The 18,239-nt window shown below is 33.0% G+C and overlaps 1 protein-coding gene across 2 annotated transcripts in view; it reads left to right on the top strand.

Annotated features, from left to right (window-relative positions):
• The window catches only part of LOC119634515 (3-hydroxy-3-methylglutaryl-coenzyme A reductase), a 22,284-nt gene extending 4,994 nt beyond the window's left edge, over positions 1-17,290 (top strand). Inside the window, exons 2-8 of one of the 2 annotated variants that reach the window (XM_038028737.1) lie at positions 2,752-2,849; positions 3,723-4,103; positions 13,192-13,279; positions 13,364-13,930; positions 14,030-15,369; positions 16,777-17,146; positions 17,212-17,290. In XM_038028737.1, coding sequence (XP_037884665.1) covers positions 3,755-4,103; positions 13,192-13,279; positions 13,364-13,930; positions 14,030-15,369; positions 16,777-17,146; positions 17,212-17,284 — 2,787 coding nt within the window. In that variant the 5' untranslated portion in view covers positions 2,752-2,849; positions 3,723-3,754 and the 3' untranslated portion in view covers positions 17,285-17,290. Of the gene's footprint in view, positions 1-2,751; positions 4,104-13,191; positions 13,280-13,363; positions 13,931-14,029; positions 15,370-16,776; positions 17,147-17,211 lie in introns of both variants that reach the window. The other variant, XM_038028736.1, reaches the window with a different exon arrangement.
• Positions 17,291-18,239: the final 949 nt, after the last annotated feature.

The following is an 18,239-nucleotide window of genomic DNA, read 5'->3' on the forward strand; positions in this document are numbered from 1 at the left end:
CAAAATTTAAAATTTTGCAAAAAATAATAAAATTCGTAAAGAGGAAAAATTAAAGGAAAAATTTTGAGTTAAGTATTCCAGTTAGAGAAATACTTTCTAATAATATTTTTTTATATCTTATTATGGAGGTGTACATATATATGATGTAAATTATTCAATTGCTTTTGTCCACATCGCTCCTTCATATATGTTGTATGGAGAAAGAAATATTGTGTAGATGTATACAACGCCAGAAGAACTTGAGATGGAGTCATCTTTTATTATTATTATACCGATCGAATCAGAACCATAATCCGAATTGTACTGATAATGGTTGATTGACAATACTTTTTTAATCAATGCAAAGGAGCTGGCAACTTGATTATTATTTTTAAGATTTTCCTCTGGCTGGTGCAGTGAAAACAGTTACACGAAATGCCAATCTTCTATATAAATTGCAATGATCATGGGCGTTGGAATAGCAAAAAATAGAGGGACTATACACGGAGAATAGAGAATGGACGGATGGACACACATTTGAGTATAGTAATAGCGACAACAAGGAATCTTCTTAAAATATTATGCTGATGAGTAATACATACACATGCACACATACATAGCGTGTTTGCTTTTGCCAGCAGTCTACGTGGAGTAATATATAAAAATCGTGCCGCGGAAGTGTACGGGAGCCTGCAAATGGCGTGCAAAGGGAAATAGTTTTAATAAATAGGCGCCAAGAATGCCGGACTTTGCATGCGACTTTTGTGGTCCAGTAATATCTTTGGAAGAAAAGCTCTTGAGCTTAATCATTCTTTAGCGATAACATTGCAAGGGATTCCTATAAATTTTTTTTTTAAAACACTGGTAAGCCTCTTTTTACCATATAGGATAGGATAGGAGGGGGAAAAGAAATCAAATTTTTCTGAACTAAGCTGCATATCTTCATCACATTTATTGTTGTTTTTTGCGTTTTTTCTTTTTTTATTAGAATCCATTTAAGAAATTAATACTATTGCTACTACAAATATTCCCGTTTTGAATACCAAAAATTCATCTCCACACGATGGATATGATAATTTTCTGTTTTGTATTATTTCTATTTGACAATAACTTAGTAAACAAAAACCCTTGTCAATTAACACCGAAAGAAATAACAATAAATATAAAAAAAAAAAATAAAATATATAAATATTGAAATATTATCCATTGTTGTCAATGTAATAAATACGCATTCAAAGATAAAGTCAATCCATTGAGATATAAAGGATTATTCTTATCAAATCAAATATGGAAATTTATTACCTTCACGTAATCACTTCATTTTATCAGTATTAACGGGAAGTTTTAAGATATAATTTCTACAATCAATTTATGATTCACTCTAGACTTTTTCATTTAGAAAATCGCCTGTACTCGGCAGCTAAGTGCAATGCATATCAAATATCGTACTGTGGCATCAATTTCACATGTGTACCGTTGCCTTAATAGAAATCTGTGAAAAGTAATGAATAAAAAACAAATAAAAATGTTATAGCTGACTAAGACGCCAGCCATTACAAATTATACTTTGTCATATTCTTAAAAGGATGTGATCGCATAATTAAATGTAGTTCATCCAGATTCGATGCAAGTCATTTTTATAACAAATTTTCTACAACAAATTCATTTTAATCACGGAATATATATAAAAATTAAAACTAAGTTTCATAGTAGTTGGCCCCCAAAAAAAAAGAGACCTTCACATTTTAACTATGATATATGTATTTTTTGTGTCAAATTCCTGTCATGGACCATTTTCGTTTTTTCCTTATTAAAGTTTATGGCTTATGAGAACCCTTGCAGTGATGCAGCGATTCTGGAAGAATAGATTCCTTTGGTCCAGATCAATTTTCATCACAAAAGAGTATGAAACTTTGTACCCTATCTGTCTTCATATCTTACAAGCCTTGTAGTAGTATAAAGATGTATTAAGTTTGTGAAGATGTATGTAACAGATGGACTTAAAACAATTCTATCTTTTGTTACACAGTTAGACTGAGAAAATAACTGTGGTTGTTGTAAGCCAGTCTCCAATTCTCTCTATCTGTCCGTCCGACATCCGTCGCCGTATTCTTGGGTACACCCTGAAAGTCAAAAGAGAGAGATTTGATACACTCACCTGTCCTGGCCCACGAATTCTATTGAAAATAAATTGGAACACGCCATTTATGCGACGACTGCCCATATAAGGGGTTGCTTTAAAATAGTCTTTATCTGAAAAAAAAAAAAAAAAAAAAAAAAAATGCCATCGATAAAATTTCTCGAAAACGAATTTCCGTATTCCGCATTAAAATGAAAAATTTTTATATCGAACCGAGCGGACTCTTCGTATCATTTCACTTAAGGGATGCATCATGAGAAAGTATGGTATAAAAGTCAAGGGGCTGCACTAATAATTGAGGTTAGTTTAAGTAGCAGTGTTTAACATAGCAATGCTTATATAGATATCGATTATTTTGATACTAGATTGTTGGAGATAAAGAGACCGAAGTCGATCAAGGCACTACAGCGAACGATACGTTTTCTAATTTTGTTTCTGCTGTCAGCTTGTTAAAGCCGTTTTAAACTTTTTAGAAATTCATTTCCCAAAACAATTTATGCTCTTTTTTGATAAAAGGCAGAAATAAAATAGGCGATTGCCGGTTCTCCTATTAGGGCCATATGTTACTGAATATGAAAATTTCTTTTTCTTAACATGCATTCTAAAGATAAATAAAAATTATTTACTTTCAGATTTACACAGCATAAAAATTCAACATCTCATCTGATAACGATTGCAAGGCTATGCTGAGAGCAGAAATCGTCCATCTAACTAACTAACCAGTTCGGAAGTAACTAAAATTAAATTCGAGAAAAGAGAATAACTAAAATTTATACGAACACAACACAACACAAGTTTCATACAAATTTATGAAAAAATTTAAATTCTTGCGGCAAGAAGAATTGTTGGCACATAGCAATTTCTTAACAATTTTAATGCGTTCACAAGATCTTAACAAAGGATATTAGAGTACCACTGTTAACAGTGGCAACGAAAAACACTTAAAAAGTTAAATGTTATTAACGGCTATAAATATTTCAAAAGCCAATGCAGTCATAACGGATATGATTGACTGACAAGATAAGTGCGCTGCTACTAGTATTGCTGCTGCGACTGCTGCTATTATACAAACCAATCAAAACGACAATCACATCGCAATTGTTATTCGAAAGTCAACTTACTGTACAACGGTTCTTTGCCATTATCGTCATCAGTATCAAAAAAGCTGCTATTGTTATTTTTTTCTTTTAACATTACCGAGATTTTCTATTGAAACCATTGCTATTTTTTTTTATCATTTGCCAACTCTTGTTAGTGTTAATTTATCTAACAACAACAACAACAACAACAACAACAACAGCAGCAGCAACAAAAACAAGAGCAAAAATAACTTTTAAGGCCACAAAGTCAAGATATTTATTAAATTTGTGTGAATATATTTAACGTGATAAACCTACGAGCAGAACGACTCGACCATTACCAACGACAACATCGAAATCATTATCATCATCATCATCATTATCATTATCATCATCATCATTATCATTATCATTATCAGCATCATCTATATCATTTACATCATCGCGCCAACAGCATTCATAATCGTTTTTAAGGACATTTGGTGCTTTTATCAAAATTCTTCAAAATTTTCATATATCGACAGTATTCGTTTGGAATCAACAATTCATCAACATCATGATTGGCCGTTTATTTCGGGCTCATGGCGAATTTTGCGCCTCACATCCATGGGAGGTCATAGTCGCATTGCTTACCGTGACAGCATGTATGCTAACAGTTGACAAGCAGCAGCATTTTACAGTGTCGGGTGACAGCGGTGGCCAAACATCAGCAACGTCAGCAACCTCGGCCGCACCATCTAATCGTTATCGACCGTGTCGAGGCTGGACAAGATCATGTGATGGCTTAGAGGCCGAATATAATGCGGCTGATGTCATCGTAATGACCATTGTTCGCTGCACTGCTGTCCTCTATTGTTACTATCAATTTTGTAGTCTTCACAAATTGGGTTCCAAATATATACTTGGTGAGTAGATTGTTTTCTTGTTTCCTTACACACATGCATGCATAAACACATGCATTCATGCAAGCAAGTAATTCTTATTATTATTATTGTTGTTGTTGTCATTAATCTCACTCTACATTGTATTGTATTAATTCTCTGAATCACCAGCACTCGACAATTGTTTGTTTATGTTTGTTTTTTTCCATTCCCCCATTTTATGCTGTCAGTATTATAGCTTGCGACATTCAATATGTCTCTCTGTATATGTGCATGCCTACGACTTGCGTTTAAGTTTAGTTATTATGCTGCTACAGCTACTGCTGCTGCTGTTGCTGTTGCTGTTGCTGCTGGTGCTGCTATTATTTTTGTTCTTCGTATTGTTTTTGTTTTGATTATATAGACATTTGTATTTTGTCGCCTTCTATTGTAAATCTTAGTGAATTCTCATGTTGTTACCGATGACGTTTGTCTTCTATGTTAGGTTATTATATGTTTTGTGTGCGCGTTTAGCGAGCGTACGTTTGCAACACAATTACATTCAAACTGATGCATAGTTATATGCATTTGTTTATTTGTTGAGGTTTCTTCCGTGCTTGCCCCGTCAGTCAGTCAATCTGTCTGTCTGTCTGTCTGTCTGTCTGTCTGTTTGTTTGTTTGTTTATTTTATACAATATTATGCAATAAATTTGTTTTTTCTCTTAATTTCTTCATTCTTTCCTTTATATTTATGTTGTTGTTGCTCTTGTTGTTGTTGTTGTTGTTATTCTTGTTATTGTATGTTGAAGAGAGTTCAAAATTAAGTTTTTCCCTCTTACACTTATTCAATTGTCATGGACAAGCAGATTGTGGGTCATTATCTTAGCATGTTATATATTATATATGTACATACAAGCAAAATATAGCGAACAATCATGCATATAAACAGAAATGTTATCCTAATACGAGTCATATTATCTCAGGCAGACATACGGACAGACAAATTTTCAAATTATTTACATTTATACATGTTGAATACTTTGTATAAACTTTACAAGTTTTCTAGCAACCGTTGAAGACAAGAAAGCGCATTTGAATATTGCAGACATTTCCCACTCAATGCACAATAATGAGTGACACGGATGGTAGTAAATTTTTTCGAATTTTCAAGTCATAAATTAAATACGTAAACTTCCTTTATTTGCTTCATTAAAATTCGTATAATTGTAAGAAGATATAGATCTAAATTAGATCTACTTTCAAGTCATTGTAGTATAGAGCCTCATGACGGAGGATATCTCATAGGTCTGTAAAGGCGACGAAGATCAGGCGGTTATAAATAGAGTGCGTTTGTGTATGTTCGACTTTTAAAGGCGTAAGAAAATGATCATGGCCGATAGGTTTGTTCCAAAGGCAAGCGGTATGATTAGAGATCTAGGAAGTCGCGTTTACAGTACGATATGCAAGCAATTCTTGGACGATTTAATTAGAAGACTGAGACTGCTAAGCAGTGTTGATAAAGGATAAGTCTCTCCTCTATTGTAGGACATTTATTTTGCATGTACCTATACATAAGCACTACACAGTCCATTGTACGCCGATGCTCAGCAGTATCGAGGGTCTGGAATAAAAATTCGTCGCTCATGTGCATCTGAGTTGTCGCTGTGTTTCCACGGTTTTGGCTAACGCAGACCACACTCCAATTGTGCGATAATTAGCAGAAAAGAGTTGCCCTTCTTGGACACTGGATCAACATGATATAAAAATTCCAACTTAATTGCATTTGCTAAAGAACTTGTCATCAAGATCGATTAAACAAATAAGAAAACTAATAGGCTGCACTAATGGAATTGGCTTTGTGCTAAGCACACAGCTAGGACTGATAACTCATTTTTTTTATTTATTGTTGTGTTTACGCAAATTTATATTTCGCGGCGAAAATATTTAGTTATATGATCGCTAAACATTAAATTCCCCTAAGCAACCAAGTCATTCTTATTCTATTCATAGCTATAAAAATTCAATTTGTGCCTAATTTTTAATGAACTAGAGAGCACAGAGTAAGCGATGGAACTTTTGTATTTGTGATTTAATTGAAATTTTTATAATCTTCTCTTTAGATATCTCATTAAAAAACTCAGTTTTAAATGGAAATGAAACAGTTCTGCATAATTTATTTACAATATATGCAAGTGATCTCTGGTCACACCTTTTAATAGCGTGCACAGAATGTAAGATAATATTATTATTAGTATTATTCTTATTAATCTTCTTCTGAAATATTTTCGAAAAACTTCTCTATATAATTGAAATCTTTTAAAAAAAAAACTGCGTACAGTTTTCAAATAAAATTTTTATGACAACAGCCACTTAACCCAGCAGTGCTACTGCTTATTTTTAAATTACTCGCACTAAAAAAATTAATCTTAATAAAAAGCCCGCCACTAGACCTGAAACATTGTGTACTCTCCTCCAAATAAAAATTTTTATTGGCAGTTACATGATAGAAAACCAAATAATTTAATGGAGTTGGAAAGTTAATCTCGCATGTAAGCCGAAAAACTGACCCGATTTAAACGCGACCACATTATCTTGCCACCATTCAAAACATTAAAATGTCTCCATATTCCTTTATCGCCATTCATCCACTATTATTATCGTAATATCGTAAACAGTGTATAGAGCCGTACAACCCAATACCAACTTTGATGGCCCATAAATACGAATTGTCATTAACATGAAAGATAAAAACTATAAAAATTATATTATATGAATTTTTTCACATTACTCTTGCTATTAGTTGACAACGTTCAAGATATGTGTTAGCCAACATATTGTATCGACAGCAATATAAATGAATTTTCATAAACCTAAATACAAAGAAAAAAAAAAAAAGCTAAAGCTTCATCACTTCGACATCTGTGCGAAATCATCTTTTGACAAAGTATTTATTAAGTTTTCAATGTGATATGCGGATGAAGGCTTAATTCATTGGCATAGATAAGTTCTAAATGATCATATACAAATATGTCGAGCTTTTGTACTAAAATATTTTCAGCGTATATAGCCAAGGGAAAAACCATTTGACTAATATGGCGACTATTGGAAAATGTTTTCCATCGTATTTATAGCAAAGGGAAAAGTATTTGTCTAATATGCTCCTTTTTGTACTAAACTATTTCCATTATATATATAAAAAAGTTATTTGATTAACGTCAATTATTATTAGTAGCGGTTTTGATGCAATATACATATGAAAAAAATTTCTTCAATAATGACGATATTAGTCAAACACTCATAATGTTAAAATACTCTGCATAATAGTCAAATATTTCATCGTTTACTTCACACCATGGAAATATTTTAGGACAAATATTAGACTATTAGCCAAATACTTCGTCCTTTGTTACATATCATAGAAATATTTTAGTACATAAACTAGCATATTAGTCAAATACTTCCTCCTTTGCTGAATACCATGGAAAGTTTTTAGTACAAAAATTAGAATATTAGTCAAATACTTCATCCTGCTTCACACCATGGAAATATTTATGTCCAAAAATTAGAATATTAGCCAAATACTCCCTCCTTTGCTATATATCATGGAAATGTTTTAGTACAACAATTAGGATATTAGTCAAGTCCTCCCTCCTTTGCTATATACCATGGAAATATTTTAGTAGAAAAACTAGCATATTAGTCAAACACACCCTCCTTTGCTGTATACCATGGAAATGTTTTAGTACAAAAATTAGAAGATTAGCTAAATACTCCCTCCTTTGCATATATACCATGGAAATATTTTAGTGCAGAAATTAGCATATTAGTCATACATTACCTCCTTTCCTATGAAAATATTTTAGTAAAAAAATTTGAAGATTAGCCAAATACTCCCTCTTTCCTATATACCACCGAAATGTTTTAGTACAAAAATTAGAAGATTAGCTAAATACTTCATCCTTTGCTGTACACCAGGGAAATATTTTAGTACAAAAATTAGCATATGAGTTAAATACTCTACCCTGTGCTATACACCTAGAAAAAAAATTTATTTTCCAATAATCCCCATATTAATCAAATAACTCCCAAATATATGCTAGAAATATTTTAGTGCGATTATTGGAAAAACGTGTTCCATGATATATGGCAAAGTGGGGAGAGAATATTCAACTAATTCGTCGTATAGTAAATCATCTGAAAGACGAAAACCTTTTCTGCATTTCTTTTTTAATGATAAAAATAATTTGCATTTTTTTTTTTAAATCAATATTTAAACATTAGTTCAATGAATGTATCCATGAGACGATAATAGTTTTCTATTATTTTTTAAGCCATCAACACCTTATTATCATTTCAGTAGGTTAATAATACAAGACTCATTAGCCTTCTTTTATTTAATACATCAAGTAATTCAATGTCAGTTGTCCAAAATAATTGCAAAGCACACTCAATCATGATCATATATTAAAGCTTAAGCGTAACACTTGATATATACTAAAGTATATGAGAAATTTTCGTTATCGCTTATAAACTTTAACAAATCTAGTCTCGAAAATTACATTAATTTATGTCAAAAACAACATAAATTCGTTTTATAATAATGAAAAAAAAAAAAAATTTATTAAACTTGATTTAGACATTTTTGTATCTAATCAATAGAATAAAAGCTGCATAGTACTCTTATTATTGCGTTTGCAACACGCAAAATTACTCTGTTGGCAAACGAAAAGATACAAAAAACTTTGCTCCATGAGGCAATAATTTTATCTCTTTCAGGAAAGTAAAGATGTACTGCTTTCGAATAAAAAACTACTAATTAAATTAGTTAATAGATTGGTATACAATTCAATCCTCACTTCTTATAGTGCAGTGCATTCTATTTATGTCTACGTATAGTTGCGTATTTTTAGATTAAGATCAATAACGAGAAACCCTTTCAGCTATGGTATGTCTATCCGTATCTCTCTGTAAAAATCACAATTTTCCGAGCTCAAAACGAATGTTTTGTTTCTTTTTTTCTCTCGTCAGATTACTTTTAAAAATTAATTCAAATTTCGTTAGCCGATCGTTGTCAGACGAAAATATTACTAAAATTTTATATTTTTTAAATGTTTTCCTTGATGAAACTAACCGTAAGGGTTCATTTACTAAATCGATTTCTAAATCCGCCAATAATTAATTTAAAATTTTTAATTGACTCTCTCGAGCTTTTGTTTAGATGGTTAAGTATGAGTTAATTAATTAAAAGGGGTAACAGAAAAGTCAGTCCAACACAATGACGTGGTACGTCTTTAATATTCGTCTTAAAGCCAAATTTAAATTTGTTCAAGTTCTATGTGGTTTCAATCTAGTTCTTCTTCTATTTCCTATAACATCTACGCTTTGGCTCAACAAAAGCTATTAACTGCGTAGCGAAAAAAATCAAAGCAAGTCAAGGAGGCAATGGGTATTTTAAGTTCATCTGTTGTACTTGCTTCAGGTTAAATTTTCTAAATCTTCTTCTTCGTTTTCTTCATCTTTTCCCTCTTCTTCTTCTTCTTGTTTTTGTAATTTCTATAACCTATGCATCGCTCAACATGATATTAATTCTTTTTCGCACTAGATATTTAACTAAAAGACAAAACACGTTAAAGCAAATCTCAATAAAATTGTTACGACTTTAAATATTTTGTACTATAATTGTTAACCTAAAGTTCAGGTATATTTAATTTTACGATTACTTTTGTACTATCGCAAAATAATCTGAAGCCTATGAGATGTACACGCTTCTAGGCGGCATTCTTAGCCTTGCCTTAGCGGCAAATTTTTTAACAAACACTTCTTACTCGACACGTATATGCCTTGTCCATGTCCTACTTTATATCTAGTTTAGCATAACTTATAAATTAGTTTTAAATTGCAGGTATCTAAAATTCGCCATCAATTTGTAACATTGTTTGCATATTTTGTTTTCTCTTTTTTTTAAATGCATTAAGCAACGAGTTTTGCAGTTTACCGACAATTCGAAGGCCAAACGTATCGGCACAAAAATTATTATATGCAGTGGAAAGGTTGCGTTTTATTGGTTGATTTTATCTGAGATTACAAAGTTTTATGTTACATGATTTTATTTGCGAATAAAATCTACTGAAATATTCCGCGTGTGTAAAAATCCTTCACAGTTTGTTGTTGTTATTATTTTTGTTGCTTTTTTTAGATGTTACATATATACTAAATATAGTTTCCTTTTTATGTCTCGCGGCAACAAAAACATTGTATTCGTTGACTATTATTTTAAGTATTTATTATATGAGAGCATTTCATGGATACATTTATCTTCGATTAATCGTTGATGCTCTTGATTATTGATACTATTGAAGTTATTATGAAAATTCGAAAATCAATTATCCTTAAGTTGAATATTTCTCTTATTTATATTGTCCAAGTCAGACAGGTTTTCATTTAAACTGCACCAGCTTTTTGTTTCATACAAATTAATACCTAAAACGTGCTCCACAGTTCGCGCAAGAACTAATATAATTGAAATGCACAGACCTGTAGTTAATAGGCATTAAAAAAACTCTATAGCGGGCTATGGTTTATCATTGAATACCCTACGCTATCCTACAGTTATTCATATAACAATTATTTCAAATAATTAAGTGTTATATGAGAAGCGGTCGAAAAAATTGTCCGATCCGAGCCATTTTCAACAGCACTCGTCCTTGAGCTAAAACACGTGATTGTACCTAAATTCATGTAAATATCTCAAAAATTACACCCTTTGGGTTGAGCTGAAGAAAAGAATGCGGACAGACGGACGGAAAGTTCAGATTTAGAAGATGATTCTTAATCAATCGATATAATAAAAGGCCTTTTCCCAGCTATCCCATCTACTACTTCAGATTGTTGCATACATCCTGACAAACTTAATATACCCTTATGCCCCAAGTATGTAAAGCATAAAAATTATGCAACATTTTATTGGTTCATAAAGTATATAGTATGGGATTATGTAATATGCAATAGCATTTGCTGCAACAAGGCCATAGAGTGCCTAAATCGATGAATAAGAAACAATTTTTTTGTCAGTATCAAGTGTAGTGTACTTAACCTAACACATTCAATTATACGAATTGTATGCAAATTACAGGTTTAAAAATGAAAAATAAGCAAAATTTAATGGTACACTTGAAAGTAGTGTCAAGTATCCGATATGAAAAACAAATCGTGCAATTTGATATAGTGTCACCTTACCAACAACCTAATCTAATAAAAGCAATTATAATTTCCGCCAAGTTAAGCAAAATTTGTAAATATAAACAATAGAAAATTAAAAACACAAAATTTAATATAAAAGAGAGAGAGAGAGAGAGAGAGAGAGAGAGAGAGAGAGAGAGAGAGAGAGGGAGAGAGAGAGAATATTAAATAAAGTCAATCAATCAATCATTCTTTACAATGAAAAACGTAAGGGAATCAATCGCTTTTCTATTCTTTGCAATATAGGAATGTCTTACAGCATTGACGGTGACCAAGTAGAGAATCATATAATAAAGTGCCTAACAAACAAAATTTGGCATATATATAAAATTGGTATTCTTCAATATGATTCGCATGAAATGTGTCAAAATATCATAACATTCCGACCATTAGGTCACAGCACATAATTGTTTTAGTGAAATTGCTTGTGCCGTTGTACAGCATTGAAAAATCCTGAATTTCATTATGAATTTTTCAATAGCCAATCCTCCATCTTCATATCATCGTATCCAATTCCAATGAGTAATGTATTACGTACTTTGATTTTGTTTGTAGCGTTAGCGTTGTTGTCATTCCACGAACAGCAATCGCTTTGCATGACAACCAATACGCTTCAGTTATAAGCATGAAGGTGCAAATCTTTTCATTAGAATACGTTTCAAAAAGTTTCTCAATGCATCCAACACGCGAGCCCGGTGCCGAATTAATATAAGTGGACTCGCAGTAATATTCGCAGGAATTGCTTCAATGTCTTGTATTGAAAAACGTTCAGTATATTTAAGATCACTAATTGATCCAGTCTCGTTAAAACTTTTACATAATTTTTCTCTGCGTAACTGATAAAGTTGAAATTGTTTTTCCATACTATCTTGCCTGCATTGTAAAAAGTATTAAGCTTTTGAATAACAAAATGCTTTGCCGCAAGCACCGCGCCTTTATTAATAAAAATTATCAAGTTATGTTATTATATATACATCGCTGCGTTCGAAAATCGTCGGTCGTTTTACAATAGTGTCTACTGCTGCTGACCAAAGTATAATAATGTCAGCTTGTGACAGTACCATTAACAAAGCCAAGTATGTGCCTAACATTTTCTTTATTTCCAATTGTCTTTTATAAATGCCTAATATGCGCTTAATATGCTTGCAATGCGACTCCAAATGCGAAAAAAAAAACTTAATTTAAAATTTGGAACAGTTTTAAAATGTGTTTCAAAAGTGATTCAGAAAGCGTTAATATCCCTTAACAATGTTGAGATTGCCTGCATATGGGATTTGTTTCGTTCGCTGCAGGAAGCACGCTGAACATTGAATGAATCGAAAAGATTAATGCTTTTCGATATTTTTTTACCCATCGGCGAAGGATGGAAGGTATATTCATTTTGTCAAAGCGTTTGCAACGCACAGAAGGAAAACTCTCCTCCCCCCGCCCCTCCACCCCACAATGTACATGTACTCTCATCATTAGCATCGAATTCGAAATGGATTTAACTATGTCCGTCTGTCCGTCTCTGTAATATCTATTGTAAACATTCTCCTAGCCGCAAAAATGAAGATACTATAGTGGATTAAATTTTAATTTTTTTTTCAATACCTTTGTAAGGCGCAGCAGTAAGTTTTAAAAACCCCGTTAAGTATATAAATTCTTGGTCAGTTTGAAATTTGGAATGCATGTCCGTTTGTTCATGTGTCCATCTGTCTGACTACGCAACTGCGTAGTATTTGTGATAAACATTCTCCGGTTTTTTGCAGAAGAATTTTTCCAAGGACCCGCCTACAAACATCCATACGACAAAAACATTTATTTTGAAAATAGAAAAAATCGGCCGCACCCACTTCATATTATATTAAGTAACTCTTACGCTTTACTAAATTCATGTCTTTTGTCTTTTCAGGAATTGCCGGCTTATTTACCGTCTTCTCAAGTTTTATCTTTACGACGACAATAATCAAGTTCCTAGGTAGCGATATTTCAGATTTAAAGTAAGTTCCATTTTATTGCATATAATTGGCATTTAAATTACATAAGAAATATATTTTTATTTTTTTTTTTTCCATATTCCACAGAGATGCTTTATTCTTCCTCTTCCTACTGATTGATTTATCCAATTCCGGCACCTTAGCTCAATTGGCCTTATTAGGCACTAACCAAGCTGAGGTAACGAATAATATAGCTCGTGGCTTAGAAGTACTCGGGCCAGCTATCTCGTTGGATACGGTGGTGGAAACTTTGGTTATAGGTGTGGGCACATTGTCGGGTGTACAACGTTTAGAAATACTTTGTACATTTGCCGTAATGTCAGTTATAGTCAATTATATTGTCTTTATGACTTTTTATCCGGCCTGCTTATCACTTATTTTGGATTTATCACGCAGCGGTAAAGATATGTCTTTGGTAAGAGAAGAATCGATACTATTAAAAGCTCTCAGCGACGAAGAACAAAAAACCAATCCCGTAGTACAGCGTGTAAAAATCATTATGACTCCGGGTCTGATGATTGTACATATCTATAGTAGAATGGTATTCTCGACCAATGATTACGATACTGTGGAAAAGACTTTAACTCCGAAATTGCAAATGAATCCGAATAATAATGGCACCGAATCAACTGAATTCACCGATTTATTAATAAAGTAAATAAAAAATAATTGAGATTTTTTAGTTTATTTATTTATTTATTTATTTATTTTTTTATTTCCTTTTTAATTAATTTCATAATTGTTCTTTTCCAGATGGTTAACAATGAGTGCAGATCAAATTGTCATACTCATCTTACTTATAGCTTTGGTCATTAAATTCATATTTTTCGAGAATCGTGAAGATCTTCACGATCAAATACGTCAGACAACTGTGTCAATTGCTGCCAAATCTTCACAAACGCAACCACTTGAAACAGAAACTGGCTGTTTAATAAAACGTGCCAGACACATAAGCAACGCTGGCGTTAATACGCGATCGCATAATGCACTTGTTCAAGTATCGAATTCTATTGTTGAAGTTAATGCAGTTGACGCCAATTCCCATATACCGCTGTTCACAATTGAAGAGCAAAGCACCGCAAATGCGGCCACGCAAACCGATTACGGAATATCGAATGGTCAATTGTTGCCGTTAAGTAAATGCAAACAGTTGGTTAAATTGCGTATCGCTCGGCCTCTTGAGGAATGTCTGGAAATATTGAATTCGACCGAAGAATATGGCGGTGCAATCAATTTAACTGATGAGGAAATTATAAACATTGTGAAAACTGGTGGTCAACATTGCCCATTACATAAAATCGAAAGTGTTCTTGACGATCCTGAACGTGGTGTCAAAATACGTCGCCGCGTTATTAGCGAACAGGCTAACTTATCAATGGAACGTTTAGACTGTTTACCGTTTAGAAATTTCGATTATCGTCATGTTATGAACGCGTGTTGTGAAAATGTCTTAGGTTATGTTTCTATACCGGTAGGCTATGCGGGGCCTTTAATGTTAGATGGTGCGAAATATTTTGTACCAATGGCCACGACCGAAGGTGCTTTAGTTGCTTCCACAAATCGCGGCTGTAAAGCATTATCTGTAAAAGGTGTAACGTCTTATGTCGAAGATGTTGGTATGACACGAGCGCCTTGCGTACGCTTTTCCAGTATTTCTCGTGCCCTCGAGGCTAGAGCATGGATTAAGCAAAATTATCAACGCATCAAAACTGAATTTGATTCGACTTCACGTTTTGGCCGTCTCAAGGATTGCGACCCAAAAATGGATGGAGATACGATATATATACGTTTTGTGGCGCTTACCGGTGATGCAATGGGCATGAATATGGTTTCTAAAGGAGCAGAAATGGCGTTAGAATGCATTAAACGAGAATTTCCTGATATGGAAATTATCTCACTTAGCGGCAATTATTGCTGTGACAAAAAGCCGGCTGCCATTAATTGGATTAATGGTCGGGGAAAATTCGTTGTAACCGAATGCATTATACCCGCTCAAACTTTACGTAATATCCTTAAAACGGATGCCAAGACATTGGTGGAGTGCAACAAATTGAAAAATATGCTTGGCAGTGCGTTGGCAGGAAGTATTGGAGGTAAGAGATGAACAAATATTACAATTTCTATACGTGTACATAAGTAACATAACATCAAGTCTTTAAATTTTTTTATGACCATTGAAAATAGATCACTAAACTAGGATAACTAAAGCAATTTTATAAAAATTTCTTTGCATTTTGTTGTTGTACCCTCAGCCGAAAGTTGCGGATATATTCATTTTAATAAAATAGCGACAGCATCTAGAACATCCACTCTCAGACGCCAATATACTATTTATAGTCTTGATCAGAGTCCATCTGTTTGTCTGGTTATTTGCCTACAGTAACTATACTTTTGTTTTGCAAAAACCTTCGAAGTTGTTGCCCGCAGGCTGGGTATTGATTATAAGCCAAACCGATCAAAGGACATGACTTCATTTAAAAAATTTTATATATTCTATGATCCGTCTTACAATGTATGCAGAAAAGTGGAAAAAATTATTCAACTGCTCTCAGCTTTTAGCACAGTACGGTCTTCATAGAGTGTCGAAACTTCATATCTTTCGTGGTTTCCTTCTTCTAAGATCAATCGTTTGGCTTTTAGTTTTTTGAAAAGTTTTTCAGCCATCCAATCTAGGGTCCGCTTTTTTCTTTCTTTTTTTTTTAATTGTCCTCCTTTTAGTTTTTTGCAAAAATGGCACAAAGGTCGGTCGTAGACGTAGGACAAATATTAATTTATGGAAAACATGGATCGATAATCACTAGAGAATCTTAGCAAATAATATCATAAAGTAATCAAACGAAATTTGAAGGAACCAGAGGCAGGACACAACTGAAACCATAGCTTTCGAAACCATAGCTTTCGATCTTGTCCTGCCTTCAAAGTTCCTTTGTTTTCAAAATGTATAGAATTTATGATCAAAGCGTTCTCTTTGAACACTTCTACGGCCATGAGAGAATTGTGCTTGGACTTTTTTGACCAGTACTTATACTTGAAAGTTATCTAAATGCTTGTGGAAAATATCTATAAGTGCGTTCTACGAAAGTAGAAAATATTTTTAAATCCATCTAAAGTATCTCAAGTCGTATTTTAGGGGCTATAGCCCTTTACAAAATAATACACCTTGTATCTCAAGAGATGTAGGGCAAAAAGATTAATTATTTTACTAAAGGCACGGCATGCCTTTCCATACATCAGTTTAGAAGAGTGCATGACTTTCCTGTGTTCGCGTTTGGTTTTTGGTGATCTCAAAATAATATCAAAGAAATGAAGCAGCAAGTGATCAGAAAAAAAAAAAAAAAAAAAATTGCAAAATTGTCGAAATTGTAAAGTGCATGAGGTTAAAAGAAACACAAGTTACTCAGTTTTTGTTGCAGCCATAGGAGGTTTGTCTCTAGAAAAAGATTAAAAGCTCTGATGAAAAATTTTACTTAAAAATGCCTCTTAAAATGATTAAATTCCAGGCAATAATGCTCATGCCGCTAATATGGTAACTGCTGTCTTCCTTGCTACTGGTCAGGATCCCGCCCAAAACGTTACATCAAGCAATTGTTCTACACGTATGGCATGTCGAGGTGAAAGCAACGAAGATTTATACATGACCTGTACTATGCCGTCGCTAGAAGTTGGCACTGTGGGTGGCGGTACTTGTTTACCAGCACAAGGCGCATGTCTCGATTTACTCGGCGTTCGGGGGAGTAACCGAAATAATCCCGGCGATAACGCAAAAAAACTGGCACAAATCGTATGTGCCACCGTTATGGCTGGCGAATTAAGTCTTATGGCCGCTTTGGTCAACAGTGATCTAGTCAAAAGTCATATGAGACATAATAGGTAAGTCCGATCATATCGATGATTATATAAAATTGAATAATTAATTACCTTTTTGCATTTTTCAGATCATCAATAGCTGTAAGTGCTAAAGCGAAACCCCTAAATATAACAGTATCAAGTTGCAGTAAAATAAGCTAAAATATTAAAAAAAAAAATAATAATAATAATAATAATAATAATAATAATAACCGTAACTGTGTCTAAACCCATTTAAACGCTAAATGTAATGTGCCACTACCTCCTCTTTAATTAAGTAAAAAAGAAATAGCGAAACTCTCCCTAATTTTTATGACGTTTCATTTTTATTATCATTATTTTTATTCCGCAAGACATATTTACCTTGAAGGCAAAAAAAACCCGAAAAAAAGAAAAAGAAAAAAAAAACCGGTAAAACAGTAAACATAACTCGTGATCAATGTGACAAGAACGCAACACAATCAGTTTCTAAATAACAAAAACGAATACGAAAACATAAATGTAAATAAATAATTTTGAAATTTTGAACAGACATACTGAGAATGAAGAACATATCTTCTTACAACCTATCCTATCATCGCTAACTTCTGTCCGTTATTTGATCGCAAGATAAATCAAATATTCATTCACTCAACGTATCGAGCGTATATTGTAAATGTTCGCACGATTCGCGCATGGCTTGAATAATGGCATAATTGAATAAGTAAGTTTACACAATTACATATATATTCTGCCTCATTTATGACTTTTAACCAGTTAACTGTCAATATGACTTCTTTGGAAAATGTGCATTTAAATTGCGATGACGAGTATATTCGTCATATATAGAGTATATGTAATGTGAAATTAGATTATAATGATGGCCAGTATACATTCATCATGACATATATATTCGTGATTTAACAAAATTTTCTACTTCTTTTATGACCTATATATGCATTCGTCATACACAGTTGACTGGTTAAGATAATTATGACCTGACTTGGACTGAATTATCGTTTGTAACTGAATTAGAGTGTCAAGAAAAAGTTGAAACTGTTTTTTTTTTTTTTTTTTTTTTTTTTGTTGAATTGCCATCGTGACATTAATTAAGCGAGTACAGAGTCGAATGAATTGA

The sequence above is a fragment of the Glossina fuscipes genome, unplaced genomic scaffold (genome assembly GCF_014805625.2).
Source record: "Glossina fuscipes isolate IAEA_lab_2018 unplaced genomic scaffold, Yale_Gfus_2 3, whole genome shotgun sequence".
Lineage (NCBI taxonomy): Eukaryota > Metazoa > Arthropoda > Insecta > Diptera > Glossinidae > Glossina > Glossina fuscipes.